The sequence below is a fragment of the Populus alba genome, chromosome 6 (genome assembly GCF_005239225.2).
Source record: "Populus alba chromosome 6, ASM523922v2, whole genome shotgun sequence".
NCBI lineage: Eukaryota > Viridiplantae > Streptophyta > Magnoliopsida > Malpighiales > Salicaceae > Populus > Populus alba.
The window spans coordinates 22369802-22391929 of NC_133289.1; the positions used below are offsets into that span (position 1 = coordinate 22369802).

General features: G+C 30.5%; 1 protein-coding gene across 1 annotated transcript; it reads right to left on the bottom strand.

Moving 5' to 3' along the window:
- Positions 1-2557: 2557 nt before the first annotated feature.
- Positions 2558-5178, bottom strand: LOC118050330 (probable indole-3-pyruvate monooxygenase YUCCA4). Its single transcript, XM_035060653.2, has 4 exons — positions 4103-5178; positions 3714-3962; positions 3471-3593; positions 2558-3130 (listed from the first exon to the last, which is right to left on the bottom strand). Exons 1-4 carry the CDS (start codon positions 4745-4747, stop codon positions 2906-2908), a joined length of 1242 nt encoding a protein of 413 aa, XP_034916544.1. The 5' UTR covers positions 4748-5178; the 3' UTR covers positions 2558-2905.
- Positions 5179-22128: the final 16950 nt, after the last annotated feature.

Genomic DNA, 22128 nt, shown 5'->3' on the forward strand with positions numbered 1-22128 from the left:
AAGTTGTCCGGTGTGCAGGACACAAGTCCATTTCTATACATGTCTTAGCGTGTTTGGCAGTGTGATAGCAGTTGTTTTTTAAATAGCTTTTCGTGCCGAAATACATGTCAATGATGTTTTTTCATTTTTTAAAAATTATTTTTGACATCAACACATCAAAACGATCCAAAAAGTACAAACCGCACTCAATTTTAGCAAAAAAATTTCAAAATTTCCCAAAATGCAGTTACAAACATAGCCCAAACACTACCCACATGTACCACGTGCATGTACCACGTTTGCACACAATGGAAAGAAGCTCTACCATGCTTTAGGACTGGTTTTTCACCAGGAAGATGAACTCCATTAAGCTAGCCGATAGGACTGTTTTTTTATCAAGAAGATGAATTGCATCAAGCTTGCCTGTTTGGTGATTGATTTATAAAAAATGATTCGGTAATGTTTGTTTTTGTATTTTAAATTAAATTTAATATATTTTAAAAAATATATTTGGTTTGAAAATAAATATTCAAATTGATGTTTTTTAGTTTTTTTATGATTTTAATGTACCGATATTAAAATAATAAAAACCCCCCAAAAAAAATTTAAGTGAAAAATATTTTTAAAATAAAAGAATTTAGAACCATATTTAGTCTATAAATTAAGTTGAAATTACACACAAAAAATTAAATTTTGTAATATAAGAGACACGATATTGAATTAGATATTTGAGATCAGATTCCATTCAAAAGATTTTCCTTCTTTCTTGTTATAAAGAGATAAGCATATTATTAATGAGAAATTAAAGAATAAGAATTAGAAAATCAAATTAGAAATGGTTGATATGAGACAAAACTAAAAACAGACACAGTCATCAAGACATATCAATTCAATTCTCCATTTTGTCACAATTAAAATTAAACATTTTATCAATTCGGTTCCTAATATTTCCATTATTTCTCAATTGAATCCTTCTATCCACCTGTATATTTACTATCACTTTTTTTTTAAAAAAAATAAAACGATGCCATTTTGTTTCATAAATTTGCACGTTGTACGAAATTATTAATGTATATGGAAAGAATGACCTAGATAAGGGCTTTTTTAAAAAGAAAGAATTTACGTAAATAAATAATTGACAAGAGGTTTTGTTATGGGATGAAGTTTAGAAAATAAAAGAAATATACTTTTTATGGAAACAAAACTAATTTTTTCTTTAAATGAAAAATATTTATCATAACTTTTTTAATAAAAATTAAACATGAAAAAGTTTTAAAAATAATCTCTAGAAAAACCCTTTCACAAACCACATTTTCTAGAAAACAAAATGGGGGCATTAACAGAAATAAAAAGAAAACAACTAAATTATTAACAAGGGAAGCAAACTAGTTCCCAGAGAGGGTGAATAGCATAGTTTTAAGATCCCGTCAAGTTTTAGGTTTGGGTTTTGAATTTTGACCGAATCACCTAATTAATCAGGTTAATTTTTTTTTTTAAATCAAAACGATATCATTTTAATAAAATAATAATAATAATAAAAAATCAACTGATTTGCAGCTGGGTCTTGCCAGATCAGCTGAGTTATACCAAATTTTTTCTTTATTTTTTATTTTTAACCCGGTCCGGTTCCGGGCCGGTACAAAACTATGGTGAATAGTCAACAATTTTATTTGATTCAGCCAATTATACGGGCACAGGTGTCCTGCAGTAAAGATGCAACTAGCTTCCCATTTGCACTGTGAGGAAGACAAACAACCTTCGGATGGGTAAAACAACAAGGAAAGGTTCGTAGATCTGTTACTGAAACAAACCTAGTTTTAGGCAGAAGACAAAAAGATTGGGTTATGTAAAGTTTAATTCTTACACTTAGCGTCCAAAGTACACTCCGGTTAGAACTTGCCATAAGTCAAAAAAAGCCTCTAACTTACAGGAACGCTTTTCAAGAATTGTTCTTAATATAGAAACTCATGATTAAAGTGGACTTAAATGTTCAATTTCCCTCACATTTTGAGTACCTTTCTTCATCATTTGATCTTTCTCACATGGGTTTGGTGGATTTACAAAGGAATTAGGTCTTTTGCCTTCTCAAGTTGGGTCTAAAACACTCTCTTATCAACAAAGTTACTGTGTTCAATTTCAATGGCGACAAAAATTCTTTATAAAAATAAGCTCAGGCCTGTGGATCGATCCAAGACATGTGGATCGATCCAAGACCTGACCCAAGTGTTAAAATTAAATAACCTAATAGGTTAACTGGTAACTGTTGATGTGATCAAAAAATTTTAAAATAAAATTAAGAGTTAATTCACCATTCCCGTAACTCAGATTAAGATTTAATAACTTTAGATGAACACACCGCTAAGCTCAGAGACATCAGTTTTATCCTGCATGTTTTTGGACAGGAAAGCATTCAACACATTAATGGATAAAGGGTGAAAACACTAGATTTTAGAAATAGATTATTCCATTCTACTAAATTTCTCTTACTTCTGCAGATGGAAAATATCTCTTGGAGGGCCTCAATTGATTCTGCTTTTATGAAAAGCTGCTGGCACTGTGAGCAAGAAGGTGTTGCTGCAGACCTTAGTTTTCTTAAAAACCTATCTGCCTGTAAATGACTAAACACACGTGCAACTACTCTTTTTTATTTTTAAATAAATTTAACCAAAGAAAGAAGGATCCATGTCACAATATTTTTGAAATTCAAGATCCACTCTACTTAGAAATTATTTTGTACAGAGTTTAGAAAGATACAAGAGAAGTGGAGATGAAACTCCCATACAAAATTGGCTGAATGTACAAGAAAGAAAAGGGAAAATTTGAAAACTAGTCCTCGTCAAGTGAACAATTAATCAATCTCCCATCTAAAAACTTAACCTAAGAAAATCTACCCCAAATTTTCTCCCCCTTCTCGTCTTTATCTGCCTCACCATGGTTTTCCGAGTACGATAACATGGGAATTGCAAGATTTATCGTTGCCCTTGATTGTCTTCCATTGATCACCAATGTCTTGTGCAATTTTCACAGCATCAGAGGCTGTTCCTAAGAGACCTCTTCTTGTGAAACCAACTGTGTACAGTCCATTTTCGCCTCTCCAGCCGTTAGGAAAGGGTGTTTTGGGCATGCCATCTTTTGTGAAAAAATCACATCCCTGCATTAACCATGGCAGAGATTAATCAGTAAAAGGTTATTCCCATTAATCAATTAGATATAAACTGGAAGGACAAATTTCTAGGTTCATTTAGCAAACCGAATGATATGATGTCATGAAAGCAACATCACATAAAACCCCACAAAGAAAATATAATAAAATCAAGCAGACTTCTACTGATTTTATTCTTTTTTGCATGGAGAAAAGAAGAGATTTGTAGGTGTCTGCCCTCTGTGCATGTGTCCAGGGCAGAAAGGGATATATGATTCATAAGAAGATGGAGCTAAAACTAAAACAAGAGCAATGCAAAACAGGTCATCTATACGAGTACGATGCCTACCTTGAGCCAAGTAGGCACGTTGCTTTTGTAACCAGTTGCTAAGATTATAGACTCGAACTTCTTTTCTTGTCCATTCATGAATTTGACTCCGTTTTTTGTTACCTCCTTCACACCTTCCATCACCTGAAACCCTAACAAACGTTAGCCAAAAGCCTAAAGGTATTGCAAAAAGCAGCTACACATAGGCACAGAAATGTGAATGAAAAGAATAAGGGTTAATTTGTTTGGATGCGCTTAATTTACCTTAATTTTGCCAGACTTGATTTGTGATAATGCACCAACATCTAACACTGGTGTCTTTCCAGTGACATTCTTGAGCTCAATCGGGCCTGTTTTTGGTCGTTTGAGGCCTAATTGGTCTGTGTTGCCCAAGATGAGATTGGCTACTAGAAGTAGACATTTGTCCACCAATCTTAAAGGTAACCACTTTAGAAGTGCCATGGCTATCCCAAATGTTGACATGCCAAACATCTCTCTGGGTAGAACATGCACCTGTATTTACAAAATAAGATGCAGATAATCAGAAGCCAAACATATCAAATCTAAAAACAATCTCAAAACCGAGCAATTTACTGTACAAGAACATCAATTTCTTTGGAAACTGAAAGGGAACATGGAATTGGATCACTTACTGTGTTTCTAACAACCATGTGAGGGATTGCATTGTGCCTACAAAGGTCTAAGCTAACTTCCATCCCTGAGTTGCCACACCCAACAACCAAGACCCTTTGGTTCTTGAACTTAGAACCAGACTTGTACTCACTTGTATGTAGAATATTACCTTCAAACTTGTCATAACCAACTATATCAGGTATAACAGGCTCGGCGTTCTCGCCAGTAGCAACAATAAGCCACCTAGAATGGTACTCAAGGTCTTCAGTTCGCACCCTCCAGACCCCCTTAATGTGGTCAAATTCTGTCGTTTTTACGGCTTGGTTGAATTTAGGCTGGATTCTGAAATGCGAAGCATAAGACTCCATGTAAGAAATGAATTGGCCTTTTGTAGGGTACTTGGGGAAATCATCAGGGAAACCACGAAGTGGGAGTTCACAAAACTGTTTAGGAAGGTGAAGTTTTAAGCGATCGTAGGTTTTTTGTTGCCAGAGAGAAGCTATGCAGTCATTTTTTTCAAGAATTAGAGAAGGGACTCCTTGTTGGTAAAGGCAAGCTGCAACTGCTAAACCAGATGGTCCTGCACCTACAATGATAGGTCCAAGAACCTTAACGAACTTTGCTTGGTTAAACCCTCGTTGTTCTTGCTCTTTACAAGAATCCATGTTGGAAATCCCAAGAAAAACAAGAAAGAAAGTGAAAGAAACTAAAAAAGATTAGTTCTTCCGTTTCCTGCACCTACAATGACTCTGTTTTTGCTCTGTTTTTACCCTCTCAGAGAATGGGAATTTAAAGAGAAACAAAGGGTTCTTCAGGTGAAGTTTGATGAGCGAAGAGTGAAAGAGAAGAGAATCAGAGGTCGAGCGTGTGTGAGACTGAGGGTTTTAAATGCATAGAAAACAGAGGTTTTTATGAGAAGTGAGAGGTGGAGAGAGAAGAAATATGGGGAAGAGAGGGGGAGTTAATATTAGCAGAGAGAGAGAGAGAGAGAGAGGAACGGTGTGATGAAGGCGTAAGGGTCAAGGAAAGGATTCAGTTCTCTTTCTCAAGGCTTTCTTCTCAGCCTTCTGCAGAGTTTTTTTCTTCTTTCTGGGAGAGTGTAATCTAGTCGTAGAAGGCAATGTCCCGGACATGAGATATAAATAGCTTTTTGATATGCTTGGAAGCTAGTTTTAACCCTTTTTTCAAAAAAAAAAAAAAGTAATTTGTTTAGTATTTTTGCATGGTTTTAATATAATATTATAAAAAATAAATTTAAAAAATAAAAAAATTTATTTTAATACTTTTCAAAACAAAAAATATTATAAAAAATAACCACTAATTAATTAGCTCAATTTAAACTAAAATATCCTATCAAGTTGGAAATTAAAAAAAATTAAAAACTAGTTCAAACCAAATAACTCAGTTTGAATTTTTATTTTTAAAAACCTAGCTTGTGTATTTTATAATTGAGAGTGATTTTCATGTCATGTATCTTAGCTTTTTCGGTATTTTTTATTTAGAAATATTTATTCAATTTAATTGGTCTAGTTTTAAAAATTTTCTAATTGGTTTTTTCATTAGATATATTAATTCGGTTTTTTAGATTAATACGATTAATCCATTATTTTGCTCGTTCCTGATTAGTATTTCGAAAGTCCTTTTCTTCCTTCTCTCTTCTCAACATGGACTGCTTCTTCACCTCTTCATTCTTTAATGTTTTTTTACCAAATCTCCACTCTCATTTTTCAATGGTGGAGAATACTCTCCAAGCCATTTGAATTTGTGAACGATCCTTAGCAATACAGAAGATCAAAACACATTTGGAGCCCTACATGCAAATCCCAAAAACTTTATGTTTGAATTTTTTTTATTATTAATATATATGTGCAGGTTAATTTACGTGTATATTAACTAATTTTATAAATTTTAAAGTTAATAACTATGTAAACTTTTAGTGGCTATTATATTAACAATTTTATAACTCAAACTCGAGATTATAGGGAAAATAAACCTTTTAATCTAAATTTATTACTATTAAATCACTTGGTTTCTAGTGTTTAAATTTTATATCAATGGATGGAGTGCTGGAGAGGTAAGTTTCAAGACTTTTTTTTTTTCCAAGGAATTTTCGTATCACACCATGGAATGCTAAATGCTACTCTTATTTGTTATCTTCTGCCATAATTATTTTCTTCGGTGTGGTGCATTTTTTGGTGTTTAATTCTATAGTGTATTGACATTATCCAAAACTAATCAAGTATGGCTTGAAAACTATCCAAGAAAATTTTAAACACCAATTACCCATACTCATGTGTATTTGAAATTGTGATACACCATGCTTTTTAAAGTATTTTTTAATTAAAAATATATATTTTTTTAAAAAATCATTAATTTGATGTTTTTTCAAATAAAAAATAATTTTAAAAACATTTAAAAGATAATTGTACCACAACAATAAATATTAATTAAAAACTCCCGAGTATTTTGTCTAAAAGAAACAATCATAGTAGTAATAGAGAGTGAAGTGAATGAATTTAAATTTATTTTTATTTTTTGAGATATTGTGATGATTAAGTTTGGATTTTTAAACTAAAAAACACATTTAGAATTATGTAATTAGTGAATAAAAAATGAAAAGATAGATATGTTTATTTTAATCATAGTACTTAGAATTAGTTCGAATCGATATTTTATATTAGCACTGAATTTCATTTTTTAATTGAATTTTAAACAAATTATCCATATAATTAAAAAAAAAAAAAATCTCACGCATCATCAATAGAAATCATAGACGCGCTTTGAGGAGCGGCGGTGGTGGAGCACACAGAGTGATGGTCTTGTTCATAAGGGCTCCTTGTTTCGCCACGTGGAAACTACTAAGCATCTTATGATTTGTTGCGGGGGGGGAAACATTTTAAGATTTATTTCCATGTAAGTCAAACAGCCGTCTAATGTTTGACTCTTACACTATTTCTACGTGGCATCTTCTCGTGAATGGTCTTTGATGAGCTCTCCTGGAATTTAAAAATAAGTTGACCATAAAAAATTAGAAAAAGAAAAACGGATTCATGTATTAGAAATTAAGAACACCGAAATTCATCACATTTTGAAAAGATGGCATGTCTTGTTAAAAATAAATAATAAAGGGTTGATTTAATGACTTAAGAAATTTCTTGATCTTGACTCTAAGATCATGTGATTTTTAAACCTAATTTGGAAAAATAGATTTAATCATAGCATGTGAAAACTGCAAAATGAAGTTTTAATCCAATGGTAAAATAAAAATAATCATCAATTCTTCCCAAAAAAAAAAAGAAAGATATTTTATTATTAAACTTGACTTCGCTTAATAAACTAATTTGAAAATTTGATGATTTATAATCTTTTAATTTGAACTAGAAAAAATATTAAATTATTCAATCATGTCACATAAATACCAGGATATTTTTTCTTAACAAAGAATTCAACCACATTGTTTTGATAAAAAAAATTAATACACGGGTTGAATCGAACTCAATAACTCGAGGTTTTTTAAGTCAAATCTCAAAACAAAATTAAAAACTATATTCATAGTTATTATAACCCGATCAACCTAATCTAGTAGGTTATTTCAAAAATTTATAATCTAGGGTCTAACTAAGTAGAATTTTATTTTATAATATAAAATATATTAACTTGATCAAATCTTAATAAACAAATATTTAATCATTTACCAACAAACTAATAATACTAGTCTTTTTCTAAGTCAGATCCTTGATCGAGTTGACTTCCGAGATGTTTGTTATTTTATACTTGGATTGGTTTTATTCCAGCAAGAGTATAAATAACCATAAGAAATAAACTCGAGAAAAATGATATCAACCACTCCTGGCATTAATTATCAGTTGATTGTATGTATAGGGTTTTAATTAAGCATGACATAAATTGGATTATATTCCTTAATATCTATGCAATTGATAAGGTATTTAGGTTTGGGAGCTCTAGCTAGGCTGCATGCGCGCACCACCCTTGATTTTCTTTGAATATGCAATGCATGGCATTTTATTCCATCACATATGTAATTAATTATACCTTGCGAATAACCATATAAGAGGTGGTCCAGTGTTAATAGTGTGAGATTAAAAGGTTTGTTTCCTCTGTGGTTTCAGGTTCGAACCATATAGTTGCTCATATGATAGCAACTGTAGGCTTACATGGTCGTTAACTTTAGGACCCGTGGGATTAGTCGAGGTGTGCGCAAACTGACCCAAACACTCACGTTAATAATAATAATAAAAAAAGATATACCTTGCAAATAACCATATAGTATGTGACCCAATTATAAAAGCTTGGAACCATGAGGTCTACTCCCGCTGTGATCTCAGGTTCGAGCCCTGTGGTTACTAATATGATGGTCACTAGAGGCTTACATGGTCGTTAACTTCAGGGCTTGTGGGATCAGTCGATGTGCGTGCAAACTGGCCCGAACACCTAAGTTAATAACAAAAAATTATACCTTGCAGATAATGAAAGAAATTAAAAAGTGATCATACTTGTGAATTTATATTAATTAAAGACAACAAAGTTTATATGTTCTTCATCATTGTAATACTATAAACTAGCTAGGGCTAACTTCATCTGCTACCATATTACTAAACCTTTTTTTTTCCCAATCAAATATCAAGTTAAAGTTAACATGCTTGTATTCACGTTCATTTTGTTTGTATGAAGCGGTTTATTCATTAACCAAGTATTTTAGCACATTATAATTAAAACAAAACAAAACATAACTTCATCATACTTTATTAAAAAAAAAAACCTTAGATTTATTTTATAAAAAGCATCTCCATAAATAAATGTTGCTTTTACCATACCATGAATACCTAGCTTTTAAGATAAAGGACCTTCGAGTATAAAGACGTGCACTCTAGAAAAAGAAAAGGGGCTAGGCTAATGAATTATTAATGCCCTATCCCCATATCCTCAAGGAAACATCAATGATTGTTTTACTTTTATTATTCTATTTTTGCTATCACAGTCAAGTTTTTGTAATATTTATTGTATGGGCAAGTTACAAAATCTATGCATGTAAACACGTATTAAAAAACAGCCCGTTTGTGTAATATTTATTTTTTTCACTTTATTCATTAATATAATATTTTCCTTACTAGCATTGTGGATTTTATTCACGGGTTTACATTCTCTCCTTCCCTTTTCTTATAAAAATTCTTAAATTTTAAATTCATATCTATATTTGAAAATATTTCAGGATACTTCTTCCTTGTTTCCAACACTCTTTCCCAAGTTTATTCTTCATTTTTTTTTTTTACTATTGCAACCTTTATATTCCTTAATTCCTTCTCACTTCTGTCCAAAATGCTCAATGGCTTCACCTTAACTGTCAAATATTCATTGATTTTAATTGCACTTGTGGCAAGAGTAGCGTAAGATCTATTTTTGTTTTTTTAAAGTAACAACACAAGAAACACATTGTGTATCCTTGCTAAGTACGAAGGCAACATTAATCGATAAGCAATAGGTCTAACTCTTTCAATAATGTCAAAGGTTTGATATATATGAGTGTTAGTTTTCCTTTAATTCCAAATCGGATAATGTTTTTTCATGGTGCAATCTTTAAAAACACCTGATCTTTAACTTTAAATTCTAGAGGTCTTCTCTGATTATTATCATAATACACATCATATCTTACAATAATTTAATTTTTCATCAATCACTCGATCAATCTATTAAATCAAAAACCTAGATATGATACCAATTGTAATAGCCTTAACATTTAAATAACAAACGTGTTATGTTCATTATTAACTCTTTGATAAACTAGAGAGTTGTTTTTTTATAGTTCCTGTCGAAAATTTCACAGAGTTTTTTCTATTTTTAAATATACCAAGTTATTAATATTTATTCTAATCACATATTCAAATCTCATTCTTGATCCAACCATCATTTATCACAACTTGTCTCAATTCTATTCTCAACATTCCAGCAATATATAAATATTCTTTTTTAGTAATAAGCAATTCTCGACATCATAAATAAAGGAATTTAAAATAAAAGGATATAACTTATCACTAAACATGTATTAAATAAAAAAACAAGATATTTAGAATTAAAAGTATCCATACATTTCATCTATATATAACACTTCTTTAAAATACACTAGTCGGCATATGATACATAAATATTGTTTCTAAGTAATTATCATATTTAATAAGTTTACAACACCCACACCAAAGTTATGTTAAATACATAACACAAAACTCAAACTTAAAATTACATATATCTCCTAAAATATCCATAATATATCGTTATTTACATTACTTGATTAGCAAACTGTAAAACTTAATACACTAAGACCTAATGCTCCAGCCTAGCTTGTGAATAACATGTGAATGCAAAATTAATAACATAAAAGTTTTAATTAATATTATAGGCATTAGATTTTTTTTACTAAATAATCACATTAATTTATTTTTTTAACATTTGGATAAATCTAACACCTTTAACCCATATTTTTTTTTATAACCTAACATTCATCATTTCCATTTGTTCTTAACAAATTATCACAATAATTTCGGCTTCCCTTACAATACCATAAGTTCAGCAAACTCATTTGGTTGTTCATAATCTAGTCATCCCCTCATGAATGCAAATAAATTCAGCAACCTACTCAATTGCAAGCAATCTAGCAATCTCCTCACAAAAGCCAATAAATCCAACAACCCATTTGATTGCCAACAATCCAGCTATCAGCTCACAAAAGCAAAAAAATATGGCAACCCATTTGGTTGACAACAATCTGGCTATCCCTTCATGGATGTCAATCAATCATTAAATTTGTTATCTTATTTCTATACTTGCTTTACATTTCTATCAATCAAACTCAATAATCAAGCAAAATATTCATATCAATGTAAGTTTAAGACCTTTAATTTCAAAGAGGTGGTGAGCATTTACCTGTTGTTCGAGATGGTCCAACTCCTTTTATCCGAGATTGGGCTTTGAAAATTTTTCCTGAATCATTAGGATTTCATCACATGATTAATTCATCAATAATTTCAATGAGCCTAAATTTAAGGCACATAAAAAACTTTAACCTAATGTATCTCACAAAATCTCATCTAATCATCAAATCATTAGCAATATTTTGACACAAACTAACCTTTGAAACTTCGATGAAATTTAACAATTCTTTATCTATACATACTTTAAAGTATACATTAAATCACTCTTAATGGATTTATCACCAAGAACACAATTTCTCTAAAAAATCATACACTTATTTATTAAAAGAAACACAATTCTTTCCTAATTCTGACTAAATTCCCAAAATATCCAAGGTAATAAGACATCCAAATTCCATTACAACCAAACATATAAGTTATTATTTGATTTCAAATCATCATCATCATCACAGCCACACACATTTAAACCATATAATATACAACATCTAAATATCTTATAACACTTTCAGTTCTCTTACCTTTTTGGTCGGCCAACAACATCACCTTACACTAAGATTTTCACTTCAATTTAACAAAACTTTTACTTTCTCAAATCATTTCCTTATCAAATAGAATAATTCACAACCAATTCTAATTTTTCCCAAATCTCATATAAGAATCCTAAATAAAATTTTTAAGAATTTAATCAAAAATCAATTAAACTTCTTTATATCTTGTTCAAATAAGCTTTGAACATTTTACCTGCAATAATAGGTACTCTGAAAGCTAACCATATAAGACTTCTCCAAGCTTTACCCTTCTTTCTTCATCTTTCCTTCCTTACTTTTTTTTTCAATCTCTTTACTTTTCCCCGACCAAAACTCTCTAATTTCGGGTGATTAAGTGTTTACACTAACAAAATCTCTCATTTTCTCCCTTAATTTATAGTTTTTCCTAGGTTTCACAAATTGAAGTAAAAAAAAAAAACTCTCATGCTTTCTTTTTCCTCTCATGGCCACCTCTTATATATATATATATATATATATATATATATATATATATATATATATAGTTGTAAATTGCTATTGCATCCCTCATTTACACCCTTTTATGTTTTCCGAGTAATATTTTACATATTTCTTCACTTGTTTATACCAAATTTAAGCCGGGCTACTTTAAATTTCAATAATTTATATTTCAGTACTTTTCTTTCCTCGCACAACACTTTCATTTAAATTTTATTTGTGTTTCTGTATTTTTTTATTTTCTTGATATTTTTCATATTTTATTTTTTAAAACTCTTGCATAACCTTTTTATCTCCTATTGTCAAATCTATCATCATTCCCATAATTAAAATATTCATTTTACTCATTAACATAATATTTCTTTTATTAACATCGTGAGTTTAATTTGGGGTTTATATTTTAACCATAGAGTATTTTCATAATTACTTATAGATGTAAAGGTAATGGAAAAAGAACTTTCCCCCGACCAAACTCTCTAATTTCAGGGGATTAAGTGTTTACAATAACAAAATCTCTCATTTTCTCCCTTAATTTATAATTTTTCCTAGGTTTCACGAATTGAAGAAAAATAAAAATAAAAACTCAACTCTCATTATTTCTTTTTCCTCTCATGACCAATTCTTATATTTATTTATTTGTAAATTGCTATTGCATCCCTCCTTTATACCTTTTTATGTTTTTCGAGTAATATTTTACAGATTTCATCACTTGTTTATACCAAATTTAAGCTGGGCTACTTTGAATTTCAATAATTTATATTTCAGTACCTTTCTTTCCTCGCACAACACTTTCATTTAAATTTTATTTGTGTTTTTGTATTTTTTTATTTTCTTGATATTTTTCATATTTTATTTTTTAAAACTCTCACATAACCTTTTTATATCTGATTGTCAAATCTATCATCATTACCATAATTAAAACATTCACTTTACTCATTAACATAATATTTGTTTTATTAACATTTTGAGTTTAATTTGGGGTTTATATTTTAACCATCGAGCATTCTCATAATTACTTATAGATGTAAAGGTGACAACCAAGGATGTTTCTTATGATGATCAAGCATATTTTAATTAAAAAGCAAATAAAAATAACTATGGCTAAGAATATTAATCCACCCGTGAAGAATTTTTTTTTACTACAAGATAGCAATGATGCCCTATCCTATGAAACTAGGGTAGTTGTGACATTAGAAAAATATATAAATTAATCCACTTACCAAAAGTAACACTTGTAAAGTGACGAAGCTCGTGTGCTAATAATTTGACAAATCAATAATTAAATCATACAACAGTGAGTTGTCCGAGTCTAGAAACATATTTAACAAAAAGAAATCCAAGGGTTTTACCGACAGAGATTTTTATATATTTTTTTTAATTTTAGTCGGAGTTGAAGTTAAATCAAATGTCGACGCAACAACCATGATCTTTCCTTTCAAACATCTTTCAATCAGCTTTAGTTTCCAAAAAGGATTGAGCTTTGAAGTGAGAAACTGGCAAAGTGGTGACCAATCTGTATAATGCTGAATTCATCTCCAAGGATTGAGCTTTACTTATATCATACTTTTAGGTTATATATTCGTATGATTTGCTTGTAATTGTAGCATTATTCCCTCTTTCTTTTTTTTATTGAAAATTACAAATATATATATAAAAGCCGAGTTTAATCGTATAGAAAACAGTAAACATATCGAGCAAGAAAATATATTGATTTTCTTGCTAGCATCCCAACAGATATGCACTGTACACTCCTTCTTCCGTCGTCAAGCAAGCGACGCACACATAGATAGTTGCTGAAGGTGACCGGAGAGAGCTTGGTTCCGATTTCAAACATTCTCGTTAAACCCATGATCACAGGTTTTTTGTCATTGACATTAACGTATCAGCTTAACCGATGTGAAAGGTCCCCCCACTGTGTCAACAGGGTCCTCTCCTTTTCTCTCTTGTTCGTCACAGCTGCCTCCTCGACAAGCTATTTTCACAGGCGCATGCACATATATCTACCATTCTTAATACCAGTTTGCTCGATGAGATCTGTGGGTACCTATCTCTTGGGGGCTCGAGCCCATCTATGACTGTTCAAAACTGCCTGGACTCGTGTATTCTGCAGCTGTGAAGGAGAGAATTGCATTGTGTTCTTGGCCATTACAAGCTTATTAATGTCAGGTGCAAGAAAACTGCACAAATTAATCTCAGCTGTGAACGTTCTTGGAAAATAAACAGGAAAGAAAAGGTTTCTTACTTCTCATATCGATCGATCGCATCATTCATCTGCTGCTGCAATCATTAAAGCATTATATTTACACGTACTAATTTTATTAATGGGTTTGAGCAATATAACGGGAAATCCCTTCGACAATTAATCATCAAATCCTCGTTCCATCATTCCTTTCTGGATTCAAATATTAAACCTTTTAGTGAGAAATTATTTGAAGTTTCTAAGCAACAGTACCTATCCTCTAACTGGATATTGAATTATGGACCGTTGAGGAATTGGTTGAGTGGTGAAAATGCTCGTCGGTCCTGCACAACTTGATCGTCATATATAGTCTGGAAACACTCACATCAAAGTTATTAAATTTGATCCGGTGCAGGCTTGGATTTTGACATGTTTATTTCAATCTAAAATGATATTATTTTAAGAGTTTTTTAAATAAAAATAAAATATTTTAAAAAAATTCAAACAAAATTTTAACCAAGTCATAAATTAATTAAATCATTAAATTACCCAAGTTTTATCAAGTCAATTTTCATATAATTTTTTAACATGAATTAAGCCAAGCTCGTAATTAACCGAGTCTCATGTGGATCCCTTGGGTGAGGTTGAATATAATAACATATATACATGCGAGCTAAATTAAATCATAAATGCATTTAAATTTTGGATATAATTTTTTCAAATTATTATTTTTAAAAAATTGTCTTAAAAAACAGGTTTTTGGGTGTTTGATGGTGTTATTTTATCCGGTTCAATTTTTTTTAGAAAAATTATAATTTTTATTTTATACTCAAGTTTTTATATAGATAAAAAAACAAGTTTAAACAAATAACTTATAAAATTATAAAAAATAGTAAATACCATATGAGAGAGGTTGTACGGATTGATTTCTGTATTTCCCGGTCAAGTTTGTGTATTCAGTCGCTGGTGTCACGTGACATAAGCAACCGTCATGCCCTGACAGTCACGTGGCATTTCTAACCTCCAATAGAATCTTAATGACTGAAAGTTTCGAAAATACCAAAACGACCTTGACTGTTGACAGTGATTGAAGCAGAGAAAAATACGCTTTTAAGTTTTTTGGTCTTAGAAGTGAATCTTTTTTTTTTTCGTATTAGGAATGGGGACTCTTGATTTGACGGTCGGGGGTTTTTCGTCATAACATTTTATTACACGTGTCGAAAACCCCTTTGCCTGTTGTGGTATAATTTAACTAAATGTGTTTAAGCTTGAAATTTGGATCTCTGTGGTGCAGAACATGCTTGAATATGAGCCGTTGATTAGACAGCTAAAGAGGGCCATCATGGAACTCCAAGGTAGATCTAACGGCTAGGATGCTTCAGAATGTACAGTTTTGACCTTTTATGATGACACGATGAAATTGCAATTACAGTCTCCTTTCATGGGGATTACAATTTACACCAAAGGGAGAGATATCACCCCTAATTGATTAGGTAGTTCTTTTTTCTTTTCTTTTTTTAATCTATCTCTCTTAATATATATATATATATATATATATATATATATATTAAAAAAATAATGTAACTAATAAAATATCATCAAAAACTTTTCAAGTATCATAAAATTCTTCAATAAATACTACTAATTAAAATCTCCATATTAATCAAAGTAATTAAACCTCAGTTGCACATGACCTCGTTTAAGGTTTAAATCACATGTTGGATGGGTTCATCCAATTCAATTTAAAATGGTGTAGTTTTATTTAAAAAAATAATATCATTATAAAAATAAGATCAAAATTAAATTAAATCAAATCAATTTGAATTATTCTTTTTAAACATGACTATAACATAAGATATGTTGACCAATTTATAAGTTGATGAACTTGCAAGATTGCAGGATGAAATTGAAATCGCAGATCCAACAAAGCTGGGATTATACGAAGCCCAGCAATATCAGAAATACAATCAAACGATCCCTCTCCATAGATATGATTGCAAGGAATCATGCGCAACCCTTAGCTTTTATAGCTGGATTTATCAATTACAGAGCAGAATTTCTGGCTCATTCCTTAAAAAACTTTCAAAATTAATCTATAAACTAAGGTGGAACCTAAAACTTTTTGCGACGGCCACTAATATTTATGCTGCCTACGTACGATAGAATCCAAATTACCTGACTCCATAGTTGCATGCGCATAACTTTTTTCTGCTAACAAGCTTGAAAAGGATCCATTTCCTAGCTAGTAACTTTGCAATCAAATCTCTCTGCAGCATGGATCTTATATTTTTTTTCCCATTTTAAATTGATACTAAAGGGAGAAAAGTGAAGGGCCGCATGGGGAGATATACAGCTAAATAAACTATCAGTGTCACTTTCAAAAAGTTTGAGCAAATTGTTCGGGCTGGTGATCATGGCCGCATGGCGCTGCTCATAAAATCAGGACCCATGTTTGCAAGCTTTACTTGCCAAGGAATATTTTGTGATGCTATGAACGTCTGGACCAGCAGCTAGCTAGGTTAGGTAGTCTTGCATGGTTGGAATATCCTTTTAGTCGAATAATGATCAATGAAATCTTCATCAATATCTAGGTCCATGTCTCCATGATACTGCTGCTGCTGCTGCTGCTGGTGGTGGAAGCTGCTTTAGCTTCTGTAGAGGGATAGTACTATTTGCTTATATAACTAATATTGGACACTCATTAGCTAGCTGTGGATTTCACTCTATCGTTTTCATGGGGTGTTCTTATGGCAATCATTAATTTGAACACGTTTTGCTGTATAGAAATGGAATTTTCCTTGCGAGAAGTACACTGGGTGTTCAATAATTAATATGATGAGTTTAGGGTTCATGTTCTTTCATTCTTGGCAACATCATGATTAATTTAATTGCGTTCTTCATCAGGCCATGAGGCCACTTACAATGATTGCGCATAAAACGTCACATGGGGGACATATATTTGCCTGTAATCCTTAAAATTATTTAGCATAAAAATCTGGAAAACTATCACGTAATGTGAGAGTACAACTTCTCCTGTTCCAACGATGTAAATGTTCTCTTAAAAATTAACTGTCAATAATACCCTCGTTTCATGCGACAGCCATAGCATGGTATTGAAAATCAGAATCGCGTACTTATGATTTTGTAAGTATGCACGCTAGCAAATCTATTCTATTTGTTTCAAATGTGAAGTAGATGATAATTTTTTTTTTATTATATCTATTTTTTATTAGTAATTTTTATAAATATATTTAATTAACAAAAAAAAAATTCTTGGAGGCCACGCTTTTTGGACACAAGAGCTTTTTTTTTTTTTAAACATATGTGTGGAGTAATGACAAAAAAAAAGTACAACAGTTTGTGAATATCCAAGCCCAGTACTATGTAGAATGTTTGTTTTTAATTATTTTTTTAAGTTAATATTTTCTTGAATTTAATGAATTTACCTTTTCTTTTAGCATACATATAACAGCCGATTGAAAAATAAATACGGGGATGATTCTTCATTCTATCCAGATCTTGATTTAGATTTGTGGTTGGAGATAAAATTATCCAATTAACCTAATAAAAATTGAAAGTATAAACTCTGTAACACCTGTTACGGTCGTGAACTTGTGGATAATCTATATTATTTCAACCATTAGATATTTGTAATTAATTTCAAGCAATCAAATTTTGAAGTTCACAGTGATATTAATATAGGTATAAGCAGAGAAGATTTTGTTTTCTTTCTTGGAATAGTTGAAAAGAACATAAGCTGGGACTGAATTAGGATAAGGGAGAGGCAATATTTTAAGCTGAGAGGGATTAGTTCATTTGAAACGTTTGATCAGTGATGCATCTCCGTTTCTTTCTCGTAACAGTGTTTAATGCATCTCATGGCACGAATTCTTCAGATAAAATTTTCTCAACCGATGTTGATGAAATGCTCCTGATTCTTGCTTGGACTTGTTCTCTAGTGCGAGACATTTGAAGTGAAGTTTGGCTCTCTTACATTCAATGTATTTAGATAGGGGCAAGGGGGAAATTTGATGAATTTTCAGAATTCAGAGTTGTTTTTTTAGCATATTTAAGGAATAGTTGGAAAAAAATTATTGTAAATGTAACTGTTATTGTTCATTTATCTATGAAATTACAAAATTACAATTGTATTTTACTATATATACTGATGAATATATCGACAGATAAATAAAAACATTGATAGCATTATATATGGTTTTCCTGTCTGTGATATGTTAAATTTACTGATGAAGATACCAATGGAATGGAGCGGGTAAATATTTTTTGAAATCTTTATCCATCTGTAAATCCATCGGTATATTTATTACGGACAGACCATAAATGAATGATGAGAGTGATTTTTTTTTTCTTACGGACTACTTCTGTTCGTTATCCTGTTGGTATATAATAGATGTACTGACAAACTATGAGTGTAAAAACCGTTAGAAATTTTCATCGGTAAAACTATTAAATCTAGTAGTGTATAAAGTGTGCACATAGTAGCTCTCGAAGCTATTGTTTCAGTGAATACTTGAGAGTGTGGTAGTTTATGTTTTTTTAATATTTTTTTAAAATGCATTTTATTTTAAAAAAATATATTAAATTGATGTTTTTAATATTTTTTAGCGGTTTTGATATGTTAATGTAAAAAATAAAAATATATATATTTTAAAAAATCATATTAATGTATTTTCAAGCGAAAAATATTGTACATCATAGCACCAAAACCACTATAATAGTGTGTGTCTATATATATATAAAGAAAGTTTACGATCATTAAAGAAAGTAAAGCCCTTGGCACATCTTAATTAAACATGCATATCTAAGTTTCTTGCAAAAATCTTGACATCAAAGCAGGAAAAATCTGAACATATCTTTTTTCTGAAGCAATCAACACATGTTCTTGGTCACCAAAAAGCCTAGTGAATTCTATGATTCTGTAAAATCCGTACGAGATGCTACAAGATCTTGCCTATGAGACATGTGAAAGGATGATTTTTTGAGTGGCCCAGTAAGACCATGGCTTCGTTTTTCCTTTCCTTTCATTTTCTCTTGCTGCAACTGAAAACTAGAATGTATATAGACCTAGCTAGAGCTACGTACTCGCCATTTTTGTCAAAACTAAATAGCTTTATGCAGGCCTTAAAAGAAACATCACCAGCTTAGATGCAGCCCTCGTTCAAAATTTCAACCCCATTTCTGACACGTTACTGAGAAATTCTTTGTTTGGATGGCTCTTGTTTTTTCTTGTGGCGTGCACAAATATCACACATGAAGATCTGGTTCATCGTTTTCTCGCCTCTACTCCTCGGGCTCTACCTTAGCTATGGCACCCAAGTCTCTGAAAGGAAAATTGTGCTGCTTGCTTTGTTTGCACAACTCGTGTTCCAGATAAAGTTTCCATTCTTCTCGCTACTTCTCCTCTCATCTTGTTCTTTGATTCCGCACATGTGTGTTATCCAAGCGTTTATTAGTCTTCTTTTTTGAGTGTTTTACACGGAAAAAGAAATATTAAATTAATATTTTTAAATTTTTTATTGTTTTGATGTTAAAGATTAGAAGGTATTGAAAACAATACTATTGCCTTGTATAAGAAAATAATGAATTATTTGTCCAGAAAAGTGTTGTGTGGGATAGAAACGAATTTAAACGATAAGAAAAGCAACACAAGTTCGATGCATCATTGCTTTTCTGAAGGAGTAAACTTAATGCGGACAACAAATGAAGATCTCGTTTATTAATTTGATTATATTTTTTTTTATTTAATTGTAACATTTCTCACTTTATTTTTCTTGTTTTAAGGTCTTTTTTTTATATATACATTTTTAAGAGTTATTTTCATTAAATAAAATATTTTGACGAAATTTGTGTTTTGCAATATCTAATAATTGAGTATGTTTATCGAATAGGTTAATTACTCGATTAAATGGTATTTAGTTCGTAAAATCAAATTAGAAAGGCTATAAAAATAATTAAAAAAAATTGAAAATAATACACACAATCTTTCATGAATAGTTATTTTCGAAGTTAAATATTAATACTTATTGAATCTCGATAGGTTGCTATATAGGCTTGTTTTAAGTTTTGAGAATTAAAATTAAATAATAATAATAAAAGACTACATATATAGTTTTGAACCAACCCAGCTTGGTCTAGGAACCTTTCAACGAGCTGGAGCCGAGCAAGAATGGAACTAGAACCAGAGTAGCCCAAAGAGGCCTCTTACTGGTCTTCGCCATTTGGACAAGTCCTCAAGAAATCATTATTGGGCATTCTTGATATATTGCTGCCCTAGGATCAACTTTTATATAAAAACAAAATTCAATACCATATCTACCTATTATCTCCCTTTTAATTGAGTGTGATAATATTCGATAATCTCTCTAGTTTTATTAATTAGAGCCGTAATTGTATGGAATTGAGACGAAATCATCTATATATGTTTGAGTTGAAGTATATGTTGGGATTTATTTATAAAATATTTAGTAGAACTTTTATATACGAAGATCAAATTATACATGAAATCTACTCACGGTTGAGGTTAGAACCATGTTGAGTTTTATGATTCAATATAAATACTTTAACTTAAATATTAACATGTTTTAAAAGTTAATTAAAAATAAATGATAAATTATTTCCTAATAAGCTTTTGAATAACAAAAACCACAAACCCATAATAGTTTTGTGGAATAGACCGTGAGCTTATGGACTCCTGATTTTGGGTGATAAAAATTACCTTCTTTTTTTTTTTTATTAAATTCTAGTTTGATCAACAATTTATTTTTAACTACTAAAATATCATAGCACAAAAAATAAATGTATTTATGAATTTCAACATAAATTATGATTAATTCGTCAATTATGAGTGTTAATGTTTTAATTTCTAAATCATAAATGTCTTTGATAAATGGAAGAATTTTCTTAAATTCTTCTCTCTCACTGCTGTTAGTTTTCTTAGAGACTTGTTTTTTTTTTTTATTATTATTCTATAAAGCTTTATTTGTAGAGAGATATTGAATATTATTCATTTTAGTTTGTTGAACCTTATTTAAAAATGTATCTAAATAATAAATTATTAAAAAAAGATTTTTTTTGTACTAAAGGAGGAGCAAGAAAGTTTTAAGGGTAAAATATTAATCCTTGACAGTAATAAAGTTTAAGATTGGAGATCTTTTAAGAATTTCAACAATTTCAACAAGTAATATAAACTAGTTTAGTTTTAATATTTATTTAGTTTGCATACAATGATTGTTTTTCTTATATTTTTTAATATTTGTTATTATATATGTTAGCTTTTGTATTGATTGTATGATTATCGTTTTTTTTTATATATATTTGCATGATTATAAACTAAATAAATAAGCTCATTTGTCTAATCATCTTCTTAGATGTCAATTTCTAGACAACAAAATTACACTAGAGTAATTAATTTTTCATGGAATTGGAACTGTTAACGAATATAAAAAAATTAAATAAAATTGAATGTTTGTAATATAATTTTTAATTAGAAATTATTTTTTTTATCTCAAGATTATATAACCGAATGTTATAATTATAAAAATATTATATATGAATGTTTTGTAATTGCTTTTTAGGCAAGATATAACACTATAATGTTTTCTAATAACATTGTTTTAGAAGATAATTATATAAGTCCATGTCTATGAACATCTCAGACTGAATCGCAAATTCTTCACGATCAAGGCTTAAGATTATAATGAAAATGGAATAAATATTTTATGGAGTCGATAATTGGAGTTGTTCTACAGCTTCACCATCCATGTTTCAACACGTTGCTAACTTGCTGTGTTTCTGGAGAGGTGCAGAAAACAGACGGGGGTTTTCATGAAAGAAAATGGGCCCGATTTGCTGCATGACAAGCCCATAAAGCCCAAAAGGCCTGGCCATATTGGGATCGC

What these genes read in the sequence shown, in the direction of transcription:
- LOC118050330 (XM_035060653.2), bottom strand. Translation starts at nt 4,747, where the DNA reads ATGGATTCTTGTAAAGAGCAAGAACAACGAGGGTTTAACCAAGCAAAG. An exon ending in ACATGGTTGTTAGAAACACA is followed by an intron (nt 3,963 to 4,102) that starts GTAAGTGATCCA and finishes TTGTAAATACAG; the next exon opens with GTGCATGTTCTACCCAGAGA. An exon ending in TCAAGTCTGGCAAAATTAAG is followed by an intron (nt 3,594 to 3,713) that starts GTAAATTAAGCG and finishes TTAGGGTTTCAG; the next exon opens with GTGATGGAAGGTGTGAAGGA.